Source organism: Equus przewalskii, chromosome 10 (genome assembly GCF_037783145.1).
Source record: "Equus przewalskii isolate Varuska chromosome 10, EquPr2, whole genome shotgun sequence".
Taxonomy (NCBI): Eukaryota; Metazoa; Chordata; class Mammalia; order Perissodactyla; family Equidae; genus Equus; species Equus przewalskii.
Genome location: NC_091840.1, coordinates 13,309,517 through 13,330,520, shown reverse-complemented (window position 1 = coordinate 13,330,520; position 21,004 = coordinate 13,309,517). Strand labels below are relative to the sequence as shown.

At 37.5% G+C, this 21,004-nt stretch overlaps 1 protein-coding gene across 16 annotated transcripts in view; it reads left to right on the top strand.

Moving 5' to 3' along the window:
* CEP112 (centrosomal protein 112) overlaps window positions 1-21,004 on the top strand; it is a 445,593-nt gene that overhangs the window by 1,440 nt on the left and 423,149 nt on the right. For 15 of the 16 annotated variants that reach the window (XM_070560188.1, XM_070560186.1, XM_070560191.1 and 12 more), the window contains exons 2-4: window positions 5,542-5,655; window positions 8,457-8,647; window positions 10,650-10,822. In XM_070560188.1, the coding sequence (XP_070416289.1) occupies window positions 5,550-5,655; window positions 8,457-8,647; window positions 10,650-10,822 (470 nt within the window). In that variant the 5' untranslated portion in view covers window positions 5,542-5,549. Of the gene's footprint in view, window positions 1-1,801; window positions 2,289-5,541; window positions 5,656-8,456; window positions 8,648-10,649; window positions 10,823-21,004 lie in introns of those variants that run through there. The other variant, XM_070560178.1, reaches the window with a different exon arrangement.

The following is a 21,004-nucleotide window of genomic DNA, read 5'->3' as shown; positions in this document are numbered from 1 at the left end:
CATGATGTATGTGAGGTGTATTCTTTGTTTAGCAGTTGGGGCTGCCGTTTTTCCAAGGCCGCCTAATATTTGTGGCTTGCTTATGCTTGGCTGAGGCCTATGGCAGCTAAGCCCCTTGAGAAGTTCTTAGCCCACTTTGTAGTTGTCCACATAGAAACAGGTTTAAAAAAAAGACAAGTGCCAGTGAGTTAAAGAAAAGACATGATCCAAATATAGATTATAGCTATAAGTAAGAGTCACCCAATTTACTTCTTTTGCTTTTGAAATAATTTAGGTGACAAGTAGGGACACTATAAGTACTTTAAGCCTAAGTTAAAGATACAGCTTTACTTATTTTTCAATTCTGATAATTTAAATCTGCAATTCTTATAAATAGTAATATAACTTTTTGATTAGCTGGAACTAAGATATAGTTTGTTTTTAAGATGTAATTTTTCTTGCAAGAATTCCTTGACAGCTTAAAATGGTAACTCAGTTTTCTTTTTCTTTTTGCGTTTCTTTGTTTTGTTGGAGAATAAATAAGGGATAAAGAGAAGCAGATTTTTAGTTTTTACCGAATATCACGTTGACTATTGTTTTTTAAAAAAAGTGTGTACTTCAGTATTGCATGTCATTATAGCAATTCAGATTGCTTTTCTACTTTTCAAAATACTTCTTTATTAGTTGGAGGTATTGCTGACTTGTATGTAAATGGCCAGTGGTCAGGTATAACGGATCTGAGAGCTGGGGATTTCAGAATTTTAATCTGAGCTTTGTGCTTAATTTCATATGACGTTGGGTGAGTCTTTTAACTATTGAGTTTTAGTTTCTGCTAACATTGAACACTAACATCTCCTGCCTGTGTCAGAGTATTTATTGAGAGTTAATAATTGAGGAATCTTTTTGCTTTAGTCCTAGCTGTGGGTGCTCTCAGGCTGATGTTTGAGGACGTGAGCAGGACGCACCTTTAAGCCTGGGAGTACATTTCTAGGCCAGAGCTGTGCTTAAAATTCTGGGTTTATGAGTTTCCAGTTGTTTGTTCATTCATTTGAATAGTTGCTTTTCAGCTTTATGATCTAACTTCGAGCCGTGGTATCATAGCCTTATGTTACCAAGTATGTAACTGATGTAGTTATGGAGGAATGCACTTAGTTATTGTAGGCATGCAAAACCAAACCAACCAACCGAACAACCCCAAACCAACTCACCAATCAGAAAATGTACTTAAATAAAATTTACCTTAACCAAGTCTTGAATTTGAAAATATGTTTCTTATGTAATGCAGAGGGTAGGATGACTAGTTTTGGTTAATAGAATTAAGGGCATATAGTATTTCTGTTTTAGAAGACCTATTTGGTATTCAGAACAGAATCTTTAAAAAAACCAAACAACTATCAGTCCTGTAAAAGTGGTACATTAATCCCTTTAGTTAGCATTTATTTACCAGTTAATTCTACAGCTTCTAATATGTGCCACCTAAGGTGCTAGGTACCTACTAAGATGTATAAGTCATGGTCCCTGCCTTCCAGGAGCATCTCACAGATGCTGGAAGACATGTAAATAATACACAGATGTGTAAAAAATAGCATGATAAATGCCGCTACGCAGATGTGAGCAGTGCGTCCTGAGAATGGAGCAACAATGAGTCTAGGAAATGTGGGGGAGCTTTATGCAGGAGTGACATTTGAGCTGCATTTGCTTGACTCCAGGCAGAGGGAACAACCTGTGACAAGGATGTGGAATCGTAGAAGGGCTTGGAGTGTTTGAAGAACGGCGAGGAGTTCCTTGGTGGTGAGGTCGTCGTTGGTGGCCTGGCTTAGTTAGGCAGAGTGCGTGTGCAGGGAGGGGTGAGAGAGATGGACTCACGATGCAAAGGCACTTGTAGGCCTAACTTTGGGTTTGAATAGTGTCCTGGTATAGTAGCCAGGCAGGAGAGGTTTTTAAATAGGGAGTGACATGCTTAGCTTTGTACTTCGGAAACTTGCTCTAGTGCCATGAGGACGAAAGGAGGGAAAACTGGCGGGAGGGAGACAGGCTGGTGCAGTCATGTAAGGAGGTGGTGGGAAGGGCTTTCTCTGGGATAGGGGCACCGAGAACAGGGATACAGCAGGTTTGGAGGTATCTCCAAGTGTTTGTTGATATATTGGTTTATGGGGGTTTAGGGAATGGGAGCAGTGGAGGGGAAGGAGCAGTGGGGGTGGAAAGTTGGGAGTGAGGAGGAAATTGGTAGGTGATAGAGGTGTTGGCGCTGGACAGGGGAGTGAATGCTGATACAGACGCAACGGAGGTGAGGATGTGTCCTTCAAGAGGTGAGTTGAGAGGTGGAGGGAATAGCATTTTGGGGTGTCCCTACCTGACTGCTATTTTTTCCAGGAAGCGGAGGTCGGATTTCTTAAATTGAAAGTAAGGGGAGGCTGGAACGGTTTAAGAAACTTTAAACCGTCTGGTAAAAGTGTAAAAGCTGCTTTGTGGAGTAGGAAATGGTAAAAGACTCCTGAAGAATCGGGTAAGATTGGAAGCTTTCTGACTACAAGGCAGTGCCATTTTCCTCCAGGAAACCCTTGGTGGGGAATGAAGGAGGGTGTCCAGAGAGATGGCAGTCTTGCTGAGTATAAAGAAAAGATGGTGGAATACAGAGAGAGAGTTTAAGAGGCTAAGGGGCTGTGATCAGCTGGAAGGGTTTGGGAAGTGACGGTGAGGAGAATGGAGGGTACGAGGTACAGTCAGATGGTAGGAGCCTCGTGAGAGGGGAGTTTTTGGGTTGAGGTTGAAGAGCAGTAGTTGGGAAGTGGCAGTGTGGATCTCAGTACAGGACCTGCTGTCCTTCCTGGGCACGGTTGGGGAGAGGGAGAAGGACTCCAGAGAGCCCTGCGATGTGTGTGAGAGAGGATGGGAAACTAGGGTCACCTCTGAGGACTGGGAGGGGGTCAAGTCGGCCAGTGAAAGCTCGGGTGTAGTTACAGAGACAGGGCGGAGAGAACTTTCTGTGGGAGGCTCTTGATAGTAAGATGGAGGGCGCTGTGGGAAATATTAAAAGCTGGTTCAGCAGAGGGAGAGCAGTCTGTGGAGCAAGACAGCTTATGAGGCAGAACAGAGCTTTTTCCCAAATGTATAATTTGTAAATTGAATAAATCACAAATTGGGACTATGCATAATGTGGAGGTAGCCCACATCCCTTCCAAGACATCGTGTAGCTTAACGGAACATGTTGAGTGTGGAGATATATATGTATTTTTTTTTCTCTTTAAGATTGGCAGCTAACAACTGTTGCCAGTCTTTTTTTTTTTTTTTTTTTCCTGCTTTTTCTTCCCCAAATCCCCGAAGTACATAGTTGTGTAGTTTAGTTGGGGGTCCTTTTAGTTGTGGCATGTGGAACGCCACCTCAACGAGGCCTGACAGGCGATGCCATGTCCACGCCCAGGATCCGAACCAGTGAAAGCCAGGGCCGATGCAGCGGAGCTTGAGAACTCAACCACTCGGCCACGGGGCTGGCCCTGGATCTATTTTTAACTTAAGGAATTTTGTCAAAACTTTTGTTTCTGATTTTTGGGATTCACCCGTTTTATATTCAGTGTTATTCTTGCTAATTAAAAAGAATTACAAGGACCAGTATTTTAAGTTTTTTGAGGGGAATTAAAAAATTTAAATTTACCTAGTTAAAATCACTTTTTTGGTATACAGTTTTATGAATTTTTACACATGCATAGAATAGGTTCTTAAAGCCTACAGAGTACACAGAACAGTTCCATCACTCCAAGTCATTTCCTTATGTCACCGCTTTGTATTCACAACTCTCCCCTTCTGCTAACCTCTGTGAACTGTTGATTTGTTCTCTATGCCCATAGTTTCTCCTTTTCTAGAATGTCGCACAAATGGATTCATTCAGCACGTAGGCTTTTGAGAATGGCGTCTTGCACTTAGCATAATACAGTGGAGGTTGTCGTGTGTATCAGCAGTTCATTCCTTGCTGTCGTTGAGCACTGTTGTACTGTGTGGATTTGCCACAGTTTATCTGCTCCTCAGGTGAGGGACATTTGGATTGTTGCCGGTGTTTCGTGATTACAGAAGAAAAAAGCTGCTGTAAACATTACGTTCAGGTTTTTGTGTGAGTACAGATTTTGTTTCACTTGGTGAATACCTTAGAGTGGGATTTCTGGATTGTTTGGTAAGTGTATGTTTAACTGAGTAAGAAACCGCTAAGCTGTTTCCAGAGTGCTCGCAGCATTCTGCATTCCTGCCGGCAGTGCCTGCGAGTTCCTGGTGTTCTGTGTCCTCACCAGCATTTGGTGGTCTCATTTTTAATTTTAGCTGTCCAAATAGGTGTGTAGTGATAGCTCAATTTTTTTTTTTTTTTTTAAGATTGGCACCTGAGCCAACAACTGTTGCCAATCTTTTTTTTTCTTTATATTCTCCTCCCCAAAGCCCCCCAGTACACAGCTGTAGACTCCAGCTGTGAGTGCCTCTGGTTGTGGCATGTGGGACGCCGCCCCAGTATGTTCCAATGAGTGGTGCCATGTCCGAGCCCAGTATCTGAACTGGTGAAAACCCTGGGCCACTGAAGCAGAGCATACGAACTTAACCTCTCGGCCATGGGGCTGGCCCCTCATTGTGGTTTTAATTGGTATTTCCCTAATGACTAACGATGTTGAGTATCTTTTCATGTCCTTGCTTGTCATTTGTATATCTTGGATAAAGGGACTAATTTTTTTGCTGATTACTTTTATTGGGTTGTTTGTTTTCTTATGGTTGAGTTTTGAGAATTCTTTATTCTTACTTAAGTCCTTTATGAGATATATGATTCGCAAATATTTTCTCCCAGTCTATGGCTTATCTTTTCAATCCCTTAACAGAGTCCTTTGCAGAGCAAATGTTTTTTATTTTGGTGAAGTTCAATACATCAGTTTTTTTCTTTTATGGGTAGCGCTCTTAGTGTTGTATCTAAGAAATCTTTGGCTAACCAAAGGTCATGAAGGTTTTTTTCTGTTTTCTTTTAGGAGTTTTATAGTTTACATTTTACGCTTAGGTCTGTGGTTTATTTTGAGTTAATTTTTGTTACAGTATGAGGTTTAGGTTGAGATTTATTTATTTATTTTGCGTATGGATGCCCAATTGTCACAGCATCATTTGTTGTAAAAACTATCATTTCTCCATGAATTGCACCTTTGCTGAATATCAGTTGTCCATGCTTGTTTTGGTTAATTTATGGACTCTCTGGTCTGTTCCATTGGTCTTTGTGTCTTATCCTTTCACCAATACCACGTTGTCTTGACCGCTGTAGCTTTATAGTACATCTTAGAATTGGGTAATGTGAGTCTTCCAACTTTGCTCTTCTTTTTCAGAATTGTTTTTGCTATTCTAGTTCCTTTACCTTTTCATGTAAATTTTAGAATCAGCTTGTATATATCTACAAAAAATACTACTGGCATTTTGATTGGAATTGCAATAAATCTATAGATCAATTTTGGGATATTTAATGCTAATGAGTTTTCTTTGATCTCTTTTATCAGAGTTTTGTAGATTAGCATACAGATGTTAATAGCTTAATTTTAAATTTTTTTACAGAGTGAATTATGGAAATGGGAAGTGAAGAAGAAAAATGGGAGAAGCTGGATGCGGAATTTGATCACTTTGTGGTAGATATGAAGCCGTTTGTTCTAAAATTACCCCATAGGTCAGGTAAGATTATGTTTGAAAATTAGATTCTTTTCTTTTCTCTCTCTTTTTTTTTTTGGTGAGGAAGATTGGCCCTGAGCTAACAGCTGTGCCAGTCTTCCTCTGTTTTGTATGTGGGATGCTGCCAAAGCATCACTTCATGAGTGGTGTAACATGGTCCATTCCTGGGATCCGAACCTGTGAACCGTTGGCTGCCGAAGCGCGAACTTAACTTTTACCCAGAAAAATTAGATTCTTAACAATAATTTTTTTCTTTTTATTATTTAGTCAAACCAATGAACCATCAAAATGGAAAGAAAGCTGAATTCCTTTAATAACAGTTTTCCTCTTAAGCTGATGTAGGATTGTTTACTTTGAGCTGTTAAAGGATAGGTAGAAATTTAGTGATAATGTCCTACTGAACTTTGGAAAGATCTTCTTGTGCTACCACTTCTCATAGGTCATGAGCTTAAAGCACAGGGATCTCTGAAGTTAGCTGTAACTCTGTCTTCCTGTATCTTTTCCTTCCTACCATGGAAATGTTTCCTCTTTCAGGAGCCTACTGTCTATTGTTCTCTGACCCTTTTGTTTATCAAAGCAGAAAAGAATCTATTGGTCTTGTATGCTTATTGGTCGACTGAATAAAATCAAGGGCAAATGAGTGTTATTGCTATCTTGTCTCCAATTCCTGGCTTGTCATCTCTGATTATGGAATGAGAGTCTTTGTCTGAAGTCAGAGAATTTTCAGATAATATTAGGTATCATTGAGCAATTGGAGAGTGTGTGGGGGGCCAGGAAGATTTTCTAAGTCGTAATAAGCATAAGGCTGGCTGTTTAGGTCAATCTGATTTGGTAGCTTTTGAGTGGAGGGTTTGGAGCGGGGCCAAGAAACTTTGACTTTTACCCAAGTTTTAGCCAAGTTCTCTGTTTCCCTGAGGTGTCTGAGTGAACTCTATATTCAAAATGAGGAACCAGCTCAATATTAGATATTTGTTCCAGGGAGCCGTGTTGGGAGAAGGGAGTGTAGTGTATGAGTTAGGTGTTCTGTGGTCACCCGTTGTTCCAGGCCTGCAACCTTTCCTAGTCTGGGGCGGCTTGCCGTGGTCTGCCCTTGAAGCCTCGTCCTCTGCGCTCTTCTCTTGCCATGTTGGACTGTGGCCTCTTCTTTCTTCCTCTGCTGCTCTTCACAATGAATAGTTCATGTCCCATGGCTCATTCACGATTATTCGAATTAGTATTTAATGACATTCTAGACTGTGTCCTCTTCTGATATTCACCACCATTTTTTTTCCTTTTTCTCTTACGTCTGCTGGTTAGAAAAAATTTGTATTAAAGTCTCCCATTATAAATGTATTTCACATCAAACTGTCCTCATATTTCATCTTCTTTTAAAAATGCATTTTAGGTACATAGAATTGGATTAATTGTAATCTTTGGTTCATGACTTGTTGTCAGTATTGGTACATCCCTGGCCCTCTTTTATTTAATTAATTCAGAAGGAAGCCTTGGGCACTCACATCGCAATCAAGAACCTGAACATTTGTAATAACTTATGTCTTCTTGTAGTTAAATTCTACTTTTGATAATGGTTTTCTCCGATATTTTAAGTAGAGGAATGAATTCTTTTCATTAGCTAAGTTGTTATGCTAAATTCTGGCCATTTGAATCTCATATAGATTTCAGTTTGCTGGCGGGCGTATAGGAAATACATAGTTTGAAAAACTGTGTATCAGTTTCACTTTTGTCTTTTCTTTTTGCGCAAAGGATGCCTCATATCTTATGAAGTTTGCTTTGTGATTATATAATTTTCAAAGCTAAAAATATAAAAGTTCTTCAGAGGCCAGTTCTCATACCTGTGGTGATACATCTGCTATGAGCAAAGTGGTAAATCCAGCCCCAGCTGTTGTTGTAGGTACAACAATAAATGAATATGACCTTTAGAAACTGAGAGATTAAAGAGGATTTATGATTTGTGTTAGATGTATAATCCTCAAATTGAGTTAGACTGATAAAAGATTAATGTCAAAATAGTTTTCATGAGACCTAAAAACAATTCTGTGTCATGGTAAGATAAGGTAGTCAATAGGTCATTATGTGTGGATTAAACTGTGCTGTATTTTTTAGGTAGTTTTTTAAAGGGATAATTATTTTACGAAATTACATGTGTATAGCTCTCACTTATTTTAGAGAGATTAAAAGAAAACTCTAAATAAATCAGCTACAAATCCCTGAAAATTATCAGCTTTAATAAACATTTGAGATTTAATTTTAGATTAAGGTAGAAATGCTTAAATAAATAAGATTGCATTTTATCTCTGTCTTAGTTTGTATAATTAGAATTATAGAAAGATTTTTCAACACAACTAAGATTATTTTGGAGATGTTTTTACAGGAAAATTTTCATCTCAGATATTTATTTGATAGTAATCCAGAGATTTTATTTTTGAGAAAATATTTATTGGCATTTGTCTTGCCTGGTCACTAATTAACTGATAAAATTAAGCTCTAGACCTGGGGTTGGCACACTGTAGTCCCTGGGGCCAAATCCAGCCTGCTGCCTTTTCTGTAGAATTCTGTTAGCCATGAGCCAGGCCCGTTTGTTTACACCTGGTGTACGGCTGCGCTCATGCTGCAGTGGCGGAGCTGAGTGCTTGTGCCAGAGATCAGACGGCCTGCAAAGTGTAGAGTATGTACTACGTGGTACTTTACAGGAGAAGTTTGGGGACCCCTGCTCTAGACAAAAGAAGATGTTTTGTATAGGTCTTTAATTTAATGTTTTCTTTTCTGAAAAATCAAGTCTCTAAATAGTTCTTATGTGTTTCTAGAACGGCAGAGGTGTGCACTTTGGATTAGAAAGCTGTGTGAGCCTTCAGGAACAGGTTCGGGAATCATGGGCAGGAAGAATCGGAACTTGTATGCAAAACTCTTATTGCACATGCTTGAACGGGGCGTGCTCGAAGGCCCGTTTACACACCGACCCGAACCGGGAACGCTAAAAACTTTACCTTCATATATGGTAAGTGTCATTGACCAAAAGATCTTTGTTAGTTTTGTTTCTTTAAACATGTCAGTTTGTCATCCCATTTGGGAATGGTCATATTATTAAGATACAAGTCTTAGGTAATATATTAGTTAAAACTGCTTTTTTCTCCCTGATTAAATTTTTTTCTACCCTGAATAGGGATCAGATATTGGCCTGTAAGGGGACTATACTTACTGATTTAGTCATCTGGCACTATTCTACAATGTTTCTAAAAAGCTGAAAGTGAATTTTTTTTGCTGAGGAAGATTTGCCCTGAGCTGACATCTGTTGCCAGTCGTCTTCTTTCTGTATGTGGGATGCCACAGCGTGGCCACTAATAGACGAGTGGTGCAAGTCCGCCCCTGGAAACCACACCTGAGCTGCTGAAACAGAGCATGCCGAACTTAACCACTAAGCTGCTGGGGCTGGCCCTGAAAGTGAATTTTTTTATATTGAGCCTTAACTTCCCACTAATTTTCGCTGGATTATGTTAGTAATAATTTATGTGTGTCAATAAATTCTAGTTTATTAAACTTTCATATAGATTACTAAAGATTCATGAGAGGTTGGATTGAGTGACTTCTAAAGTTCTTTTCTACTCTAATAAAGTGACAGTAGTAAATTGGAGTTTAGAAGTGATTTCCTATACTTGATTTAATTTCATTATCAAAATCAGCTTTGTTGCAAGGCAGTTACAATTAAGCTTGGTTGATGAATTGTTAATGTCTTGGTCCTTGTAACCATGAAATATTGAAATATGCCTCAGTTTGTGTGGTGTTTGAATACTTGAGAAATCTGACTGGAGTACTAGGTGCTAGTAGTTGCTATTAGGATATATATATATATTTTTTTAAAAAATGAACTGCAAAATTCTTGTGTATGTATTTTAAGGTTTTCCTGTATTTTATTAGTTAACGTAAACCCAAATTCAGTCACGAGACATGTTGCACACTAGATGGTAATTTTTATTATTCATAGCAGAATGCCAAAAGTTTTAATGCTATTACCAGTTGTGCGTTAAAGTAGAGCCATACGTTTTGCTTAAGATCAGTAGTCTTTGGGATAGTGGTTACTTGTCTTGATATTTGATCAAACATTTCAGTGACTCTCTCATTTAAAAGAAATCACTGTGCATGCCTGATTTGGGGTAGAGGGTTGTATGTCACCCGTCCCTAGAGAACAGCCCCTGGAGGGTTTTTGTGTAGGATTGGGAGAATTGTGCAGAAGTATCCAGTTAATGCAGAGTTTTCTTCAGGAATATGTCATGAAGCCCAGCTCACTTGAAGAGAAATAGATGGGCTAATGTCATTCTTCTTAATAAATAAAGGTAGAACCTTTTCTGAAACACAGTCAGATGTTAAGATATGAGTATATTGTATTATGTTTTCCCATTCACACTCATTTCATATATTGTATTATGTTTTCCCATTCACACTCATTTCATAGAATCATAGGAAATATTATTTACAAATAATAATGATGAGAAGGCCTAGAGGCCTTTCTTGGATTTTCCAGCTAGTTTATGGCATGGTCAGAACTAAATTCCAGGTCTTCAACTCTATTGTTGCCACCTTATCAAGGGCTTCCTAATTTGCATTTCTGGTTTTTATTGATTGTGGTTTCTCTGCCCACTGATTTTTTTTGGTGCAGTGTGGTTAATGATTACAGAAAGAAATAGGGAGAGCACATGATTTAAAAAGAACTTTCAGTTCATCTTTTCATAAAGCTGATATTCTTTTTGTAATGCAAATAGTTATCAGATTTATCTGTTGTGTAATTTTATCATTTATCAGAGCACAACTAAAATGTTATCCATTTTATGTATTTTGATATTTCAGGATTCATTGTACGTTGAATGATAGATTTTATATATTTTTATGTAAATGAATTTGAGTATTTGAAAGGTTGTTTCCAAACTTGAAACTTGATGGAAATCTTTAATTATTTCATTGTAGTACATTTTGAAAGAATAATTTTTCTAATTTTTAAAAATCAGTCCATCTATTTTGATGAACCAAATCCAACACGAGCAAAAGATTCAAGCCCGGAAGGATTACCAGACTGGGTAGTGGGTGAGCTGGGGACAAGTGGACACAAATTAAATGAATCATGGAAGCTGGCTTCTGGAGAAGATTACTCTTTGTTGCAGTTACCAACTGATGTCCACAGGTATGCTATGAACATGGGATTTCGAATGTGTTTCATCATTTATCCTATCCTTCAACCTGATTCATACATTCCGTTTTTTTCTCTGTGTGGTCTTTTTTATGGTAAGCAGTTGGTTTACTTTATCTTTTTGTTAAGGTGGAGGGCTGTAAAGGATTGTTGGGTAGGTAAAATAACAGTTTTGCTTTTCCATTTACTATTGTATTTCCATTCACTGTTCCATTTATTTGAGATTATATTACATTTTAGCCACTTTTGGATATCTGTTAAATATATTTATGTATTCCATTGCTTGAAAGTGGTACCTGAGAAATCTTTAAATGACATACTTCTCTGTTTTCCTTTATGATAAGCATGAATTAAGAACATCATCAATGACCTCAACAAAATATGACATCCTATGTATCCATCTTGAAACTTATGCTTGAATTTCTCTCTTTTTTCCCTCATTGAACAGTATTTGTTTTGATTTAATAAAATATGTGAACGTAAACCTTATCAAACTCTGCTTTCTTGAGTACTCAGCTTAAATAGGATTTTTAGTGCAAATAAAAGTAAACTTCTAAGTTTTTTAAATACACTAAAAGACGATTATTGTTGTGGTATAACTTTTGGCCTTTGGGAGGGATAGATTTAAAACTTTTTTTTTTTAAGATTGGCATCTGAGCTAACAACTGTTGCCAATCTTCTTCTTTTTTTCCTTCTTCTCCCCAAGACCCCCAGTACATAGTTGTATATTCTAGTTGTGAGTGCCTCTGGTTGTGCTGTGTGGGACGCCGCCTCAGCATGGCCTGACGAGCAGTGCCATGTTCAGTCCCGGATCGGAACCGGCGAAACTCAAGGCTGCTGAAGTGGAGCTCACAAACTTAACCACTCGGCCACGGGGCCGGCCCCTAGGAGGGATAGATTTAAGGTGGACTTTTATCAGATTTTGAGTTTCACCTTCGACATTGTTCCCTGAAATGTTGAAATACTGGATGGTGTCAGTTGACATGTACCGTACTTTATACTTCACTCCTCACCATTCTCTTGGTGATTTTAACTTTTGAATTTGATTTGGTTAACAATGTAATCTTTCTTTTCTACTATAATTTTTTTGATTTATTCCTTAGTCAGGTATAGAAATGCTATTAGTAATTTGAAATGTCTTCATAGTTGGTGTAGTCTGCTTATATGTTTTTCAGACCTCAGGTGTTATGATGGAAAAGAACAGATGAACACAAAGCAAGAGTTTCAGTCCATGTGAAATTTTCTTATTACAAAGGGGAAACAAATTAAAATGGAGAGGCAAAAATGGAGGAAGTGATATGATTAAGGATGTGTTGAGAAGAGTAAAAGGAAATGAATAGATGAGTCAATAGGAGACAGTGTTAAATACTTATTTTTGCATTGTAGGAGATTTGTAAAAGTAGAAGATGTGTAATTGTGGAATTTTTGTTAGTCTTATAGAGGTAAATAGAGGTATAAAGAGATTGTGGTCTGTATATAAAGAAAAATATAGTTCTTGGTTTGGCTGCAAAATCCATCAAGTGTTTGCCAGAAAACATTTGTTGAGTGTCCAGCTAAATGCTGGGCTCCTTTCTGCATGTAGTAAATATGGAGTTTACGGTATAAAGGTGATCTAAATTAGTTTCCTGTCTCTTGAAGCTTAGGCCAGAGGTTGAAAATTCCTGATCTTCTTGGACTGAATGACTCATGTGGATAGATTTGTTTTGTTTGTTTTACATAGTGTCTGTAAAGATTTTTTAATCAGTTGTCAAAATCAACAGTTGGGGCATTTTATATAAAAACCTAATTTTCTGGTTTATTTTAAAAAATGGAGACCTAGCAGTCTTTCCAGAGGACAGCCGTGGGTTGGAGCTAAGCAGTACTTGGGTACTCCCTAGTGCAGTGTGCCTGCGCTGTTTCCTGCGCATTCCTGACTCTGAGCGTGAGGTCAGTTATGTCTCTGACTGACCTTGAGCTTTTTTTTTTCTCCTTCCCTTTAAGTAGGGTTAAGAGGAAAGTGGAGTATTTGTTTTTCCATTTTTATATTCTATCAAAAGTGGAAAGAAGAAAGATAGATGAGGGATTGTAGGGTTCAAGAAGAAGAGAGAGACTGTATCTCTGTAGGAGTGAAGACTATCCTTAAATCTGGCAGCATAATCACTCATTTGTTCCCTAAGTCCTACAGACATTTGATTTGTATCCATTGTTTTGGGTGTATAGGGGAGGGAGATAAGTGCATGGCTGGTTTCATATAGTGGCTATGTGTGGTTGTGGAAGTATTCATGAAGATTGGGGTATGTATAAGAGTAGAGTTCAGGACAGGAAATAGACTTGAGATCTCTGGGGAGTCCAAGTGAATGGACTTTTTCTTCCTCAGAACAGAGGATAAAGTTTGAGAAAATATAGTGAGAATGTTCTTCAATTTTTTCTTTTTTTTTATTGCTGAGGAAGATTCACTCTGAGCCTACATCTGTTGCCAATCTTACTGTGTTGGTGTGTGAGCCACCGCCACAGCATGGCCACTGATGAGTGGTGTAGGTCTGCGCCTGGGAACTGAACCTGAGTTGCCAAAGCACAGTGCACTGAACTTAACTACTAGGTCACGGGGATTGGCTGTCTTCTCCAAATATTACTCAGTGACTTTTCTGGAAAGTGAAACCATAGTAAGGTCTCCACAATTTTAACAAATAACTTATTTTTCTTTTTTGCTCACTTGCAATAAAATGGCATTTTAATGCAAATTACTCCAGTATAAGGTGTTAGTTACCACTTATGTGAGTAATTAATGGGAAAAGCAGGCAAGCCTTTGGTCCTACTCAATCCTTCAGATTTCATAACTTCAAAACAGCCTTACCTGACGTCCCAGGTCTGTTTAGGTGACCCTTTTATTTACACCAAAGTACTCTGTGTTTCTCTGTTGCTCTCATCAATGTGCAAAGGTTCCATATCTGTCCTCTGTGCTGGATTGTAGATTTCATGAGGCAGGAACTGTGTTTTTCCTATTTGCACTATATTTCTGGCGCTTGGCACTGAGTAGGAATCTGTTAGGACCTCGATGGGTGTTTGTATTTGGTGGGTGCATGTGTAAATGAATGAATGGGTTGTATTGGGCACCGCCACATGTGTAATCTAATCTGTACAAAAACACTTTGAGATAGGTCTATTGTGGCCGACAGAATGGCCCAGAAGGATTTTTTTTAAAAAACTTTTAGAGAAAGCTGAGGGAAGGATAAATTTTAGAACAAGTTAAGAGAAGTATGGATATAGGATATAGAGATGCCCTTCACATACCGTAAGGAATATAAAGACGGCAGAGGAGCTGGAAAAGACACGCTTAAATATCTTTCTGGTCAAGTGTTAGAATATCCCTGAGGCTAAAGGCCAATTAGGGTTGTAAAACAAAACTTCTCACGATATCTTTTCTTATATGTTTCTCTTAATCTAATTCAGTTTATTTTAAAATTTTGATTTGACTTAAAATTTTATTCTGCATGTACGTTAATGGATATTTATAATTTTACATATATGAAGGCATTTAATAAAACTAACATTTACTTTAGCTAAAGGCAATAAAATTGATTTTAAGGGCAAATACATAATATGTGAGATGAGATCAGAAGTGGTGGTGAAGCATCTGTCATTGACCTGTCTTTGTATTTCTTTTCTAAAGTTGCTCCTTTACTCTGAGTGGTCATACTGTGCTAATGAAAAAGTTAGTACCTGCTAGTGTTGACCCAATACATCTAATCAGGTCTGCAAGAAATTGTTTTAAAAAGTTGAAGAGGCCTATAATATTTGACACATGTATGTTTTTATAGTGAATAATTTATTGTTACTTAGAACTGAAGTTTAATGCTGCCTCATAAATTTTACAACCACTTCAACTTGTCCTTTGAAAAACCTCTTTAATCTTAAAAGATTTTCCCCCTTAGTGTTTCTTTTTTGATCACTTTATAAAATCCTGCTTTACTTAGACCTTTTTGTATGTGAAGTATTTCTAATGGCATTTTAGATTATGCTGTTTGTGTCCTAGCCTTTTTATATTATTAAAGATGCAGAGTCCTTTTGAAGCCTCTTTGTTAGGACTCCCTATTCAGAGGAGATGGCACCTTTCCTTTACCTTTCTTCTTCCTGTAGGATACGGTATGTAGCCTCGTTCCAAACACGTTAGAAGTATTATGAGGTTATATTCTACCAGGCTTATTATCATGCTTTCTTTTTCCCACCAAATATATTATGCACTAGTAAACTTAGCATTTCACATCAAACAGCTTCAACACATAGCTTGTGTTGTCCCATCCTGGTTTTATTCTTTGCTTTCCTTTTTTATATTTCTTGTTTTAGGTTGTGTTATTACCCATGCTTTCTTTTAAAGATTTTATTTTTCCTTTTTCTCCCCAAAGCTCCCCGGTACATAGTTGCATATTTTTAGTTGTGGGTCCTTCTAGTTGTGGCATGTGGGATGCTGCCTCAGCATGGCCTGATGAGTGGTGTCATGTCTGCACCCAGGATCCGAATGGGCGAAAACCTGGGCCGCCAAAGAGGAGTGCCAAACTTAACCACTCAGCCATGCGGCTGGCCCCTGTGTTTTCTTTTAGAAAAAACGCTTTCCAAACTGCATTGCTGTTTTCGTAGAGATTTGTTATTGCATTTTTATGTCAAATATCTGCTTATTTTCTTAACAATGAAACGTTTTAGTTATATTTGAGTTTGGAGCGTGGTTTTACAAAATGGTACTGATGAGACGTAGACTTAGATCTCATCCCTGTCCAATTTGGTTAATTTCATTTAGTTCTACAACCATTAGCTGTATCTATATGTATTACTTCTTGGTCATCCTTCAGATACTTGCCATTGAGATCTGGTAAAGACCTTAATTGTCTTTGGGGTAGACAGCCTTCCAGGTGGCCCCATGATCCTCCTCTGGGTGCTCACAGTCTTGTATAGTCCCTTCCTCTTGAGTGTGGGTAGGACCTGTGACTTGCTTCTAACTAACAGAATATGGCATGGTGATGGGATGTCACTTCCATGATTACATTGCGATATGTAAGACTCAGTCCTGCTGGCAGAGTGGCTGTGGAGTCTTGCTGTCTTTTCTGTGCTGGCTTTGAAGAAGCAAACTGCTGTGAATCCTGTAGCCGTGAGGAACTGAATGCTGCTGACACCCACGCGAGCCAGGAAAGCGGATCCTTCCCTGGTTGAGCCTCCAGATGAGAACCCAGCCCTGGTCAAACCGTGACTGCAGTCTCATATGGCCCTAAGCAGAGGACCCGGCTCAGTGTGCCTGCACTTCCGACCCTCAGAAACTGAGAAAATGTATGTGTGTTGTTGAAAGCTGTTAAGTTTGTGGTAATTTGTTATGCAGCCATAGATGACTAGTGCAATTTTTATCCTCATTTTAGAGTTATGCAATCTATAAACAATGCATTCTTGTTATAAAAACCATAATGTTGAAATATGTAGAGCAAAAAGCCAAAGTCCTTTCCGTGTCCTCCTTATTCCACTTTCCTCATGAGAGGTAATAGTCATCAGCAATTTGATGTGTATCATTCTACAACAGACACATACCCACACGTATATAATTAAAAAATCATAAATTAGCTTATATTATATGTCTTGTTCTGAGACTTGTTCGTCACTTAACTGTGTCTTAAACCTGTGTCTTGTAGTCTGTGTAGTCTTTTTAATTGCACACAATAATTTGTGGTGTGGATTTACTGTAATTTAATGTCTCTGTTTCGTTCAGTTCTTTACTGTTATAAAGAATGCCTTTGTTAGCATCCTAGTACATAGACGATTATGCACCTGCGTGTGTTTTGGGCTGTTGTTGGTTCCCAGAAAAGGAACTGCTATTTCAGTAGCTGTGCACATTAACAAACTTAGTGGATGAACTGTTGGTGGGATTATTAGTAGGTTCAGCAGCTTTTGCAGTGGTAACAGAAATCTACATGGGCTAGTATAGAAAGATCTCTAAGATGTATAAAGTTCAAAAGAAGTCCATAAAAATACAGTAAGCTTCCATTTGTGTGTGTGTGTGTGTGTGTATTTTAAAGATGGTATATGGATACGTGTGTGCATAAGTGCATGGAATATTTCTGGGCTCCACATATGACTCTGTTTTACCTTTAGGGAGTGGGACTAGTCTGGTGTAGAGAGTTAAAAACTTTTTTTGTACATGTGTTTGTGTTATTTTTAATAATCATATGCTTATTTTTTGGTAGGTAACTGTCAAGGAGCCCTCCAGAATACCAGCTTGTTAGAATATTTGGGTATATACATGTTAATAAATTGAACTATGTATAACAAGTACAGATTTAAACATAAGAATGAAATTTTCCAGTATATATTCTGCATGTTTCTGGATTCCACTTGCATTTCTACTTTGTTAAAACAGAAAACAAGTAGGAAAAGTTGTACCATTTATGAAGCATGTACTGTATGCTAGATACTATTCTAGAAATCTGTAAGTCATCTGATTTTATCCTCTCTACAATTCTGTGAGGTTGACATGATTGCCCTTCATATTTATAGATGAGGTAACAGCTTCAGTAAGGTTCTAGTATTGGAATCAGGTTTTCATCATTCCAGACCACATGTTCTTTCTGGTATACCATATAGGTATGAGTACTTTATTCAGCAAATATGGAAATTTCACTTTAATCTGTTTTTCCCCCTTGAGCTGCATCAGCAATCCTGGTGACTGTGCCTTTGTTCTTGGTTGTTTCCGGGTTAAGCTGAAATGAGGCAATTTGCCTTTGTTCAAATCTACCCTCTGACACTTGGCAACAATGTGTCCTCAGGCTTGTTACTTAATTTCTCTAAACCCCAGTTTCATCGTTTGTAAGATGGAGACATAGAGCCTTTTACGGGACCTGTGAAAGGGTTAGCTGTTGCTTCCCCCATCGTCATTGGTGTGGTGATTGTTGTTTGAATAGTTCATACAGGGGCTTGCTTGTTATATTTTTGGACCATTCTTTTGTTTCTTTAATTATGTAAACCTTCCAAAGGATATTATCTTAAAATACATTGGTCATTAATTATTTTGAGTAACCAAAAATCATTTTGTGTTTCTGAGAAGATAAATTCATGGTTATGCAGAAAGATTCTGATTGTGAGTATGAATCCTACACACTCTCACAATAATAGTGGTAATAGTATCTTAGAAGAGGCTTTGAAGGAATCTTTATTTAGATAATTTAGCAAGTCCCATTTTCCAGGATAGAAGAAACACAGTATGGCTGGCCCCATTTTTTTGCCTCTTGCCGCATCATGTATTAGAAGCTCCGAAGTGATATTTAGACTTCAGTTCGTGTCATCTCTGTGTATTCTTTTTGTGCATTATCCCAAAGACAGAACACAGAGATAATAGGTTGTATTCTTGTCTTACAATTCTGTGAAAAATGTTTTGAAGCTTCTTTTTAATGGCTTGTAACTATTTTTATGACATTTTCAGTGAAGTATGATGTGGTCTGATAGCTTCTCACCAGAGTGCAGTTAGGTTCTGAGATAGGGAGAGATGAAAAAGAATGATTTACAGCACTTATTATTTTACTTGAAACTTTGATTAAGAGTTATGAGTTAGGAGAGAGCGAAGAGGAGTGGTGTTGAATCAATCCCGCCCTTCAAACATGCTTTGCAGTGGAAGAAACATCAATTCTGCTTATTTATTTATTTATTTTTAAAGATTGGCACCTAAGCTAACATTTGTTGCCACTCTTTTTTTTCTTCTTCTTCTTCTCCCCAAAGCCCCCCAGTACATAATTGTATATTCTAGTTGTGGGTCCTTCTGGTTGTGCTATGTGGGACGCTGCCTCAGCATGGCTTGATGAGTGGTGCTAGGTCTGCACCCAGGATCTGAACTGGCGAAACCCTGGGCCTCTGAAGCGGAGCATGTGAACTTAACCACTCGGCCTCGGGCCTGGCCCCTAATTCTGCTTATTTTAGGGGACTTTATTGATGGAAAAAAAGGCATTAATTTAGATTTCTTTAGGTGCCATTTTATAAAGACCTACCATCTGAATTGCCTAAAAATTGTAGGAGTGTGCAAACAAGTATTATTTTTTGTATGTTACATTTACCATATTAGATTTAGGTTACCTTTATATAAAGATTTATCTTTTAATTTATGTTGTATCCTCTAAATAGTAAATGTGTTCATACCTATAAGAAAGGACTTGGAGAATAATTATCTTATTTTAAATGATTATAGAAGACTATAATTTTCTCATCTTGCTTTAATGAGATCTTTGCGTGGTTTATTTGATGCCAGATTTTAGTTTGGAATGAAGAATCTAATTATAGTTCTGCCCTTATGGAAAATATGATTTGCTTTACAATGATCCTCTTTATGATGTGGTTTTCCAGGAATGCATTGCGGCTGAAAGCTAGGACTGTCTCCCCATATAGCTAGCATTTCATTTGCTTGTGCAGTTTAATAATGTGGCCAGCAGATGGTGATCAAGTATAATGAAAATGTACTTGTGATTGAGTATGTTGATCTATGTGAAAAAACATTTTTCACTTTAAAAATACTTATTTAATTTTTAGTCTGCATACTCAAAAAACTATTTGAGAATCTTTTTACTTTGTTAAACCCTATTTTTATATGTAAATGATGCTAACGCTATAAATAACCCCTGTTCTTAAATTGTTGGATGAATTTATGGATTTATACTTTTCTTTCCTGATATTCTTTATGTATGTCATTGGCATAAATAGCTGTGGTTAAGATTACACATAGTAAAACATCCTTAAATATTATTCACAAAAAACTTATTCATTTTATTTAAGTATAGCCCCATTGTGTGGGGAAACATGTTCTATAGCAGCACTGTCCAATAGAACTTTCTGTGATGGTGGAAACGTTCTATAGCTGTGCTGTCCAATACAGTAGCCACTATTTATGTGTGACTGTTGAGCACTTTAAATATGGCTAATGTGACCGAGGAACTGAATTTTAAATTTTAATTAATTTAAATAGCCGTATGTGATTAGTGGCTATTGTATTGGGCTTGGAGTTCTAGACCTGGATTGTCTGCTGGGCTGTTGCAGACCTGACCTACTGGATGGAGAGCTGCTGTCTAGGCAGGGAAGTGGATGGGGATAGGGACTAGGAGTTGGGTATAGGTGCACCTCACCTGCCTCTGCCCCAGGGGAGACCGTTATTCTGTGCTTACTTACATTTTGCGGTTATCTCCTATCTTTGATGATGGTCGCGTCATGATCATCATCATCATGACCAGCATCTAGTCACTCTTCTGTTGGTCAGTCTCTGGTTTCAGAGGAGCTCTCTCCAACAAATCTTTTTGAAAGAAAGAAAAATTAATCTTTTTCGTCATTTAGTTGGGGATAAATCTGATTAATTTGATATTTTTGATCCAATGGATTCTTGTTAGATAGACACTTAACTATGAGCTCTAGAAATAAGACTGCTACATAAATGAGGAATGGAAACTCTTTCTTAGGGTACTCAGTAAAGCATAACGTTTCACACACTCATAAAACCAGTTAGCGGCTCATTAATTTTCAACATTAATATGCTAATTAATTATCATTCTCAGGTATTTACCAAGGCAAGGCCAAGTGGCAACAATTTGTAACTGAGATTGAATAGGTTTGAAAATAATGGCCTTCCATTTCTTTTAGGCTATTTTTTTTTTCCAGTGAGTCAGATTTTTGACAAGTTTAGTCACTTTTTCCTAAGTTTTTTGATGAGTGGGGCTTTGTAATAGTATCTTTTTATTTCACAAGCAAGTTTCTTTTTGTGAGATCATAATATTGAAAAGTTTGTCCTTTTAATAAACAAAAAAAGATGACAGTAAGTTTATAAGTATATTGTAAAACTTAATTTTAAGGGAATTAACATACTCTCTGAGTGTTGTACTTTTAAACCAGAGATATACTAATAAATGGTGATTAAATGTGTGACTTTTAAAGATGGTTTTCATTTTTAATTTTTTAAATCACGTGTTATTTTAGAGTAGGAAATGGGAAAAATGTGAAGTCTTAAAATGTTTATGAATATCTGGTCATTTTTTAGTTTTGTCAAGTTTCTCATTTGTTTTTCGTTTAGTTTTTTTTTTTTATTCCTAATGAGGTTCCCTGTAAAAAATTAAAATAAATATGTTGCGGATCATTGGAAGTTATTTTCATTTTCTTATTTTTAGTGTTATTTGATACTTTACTGCATTATTAATT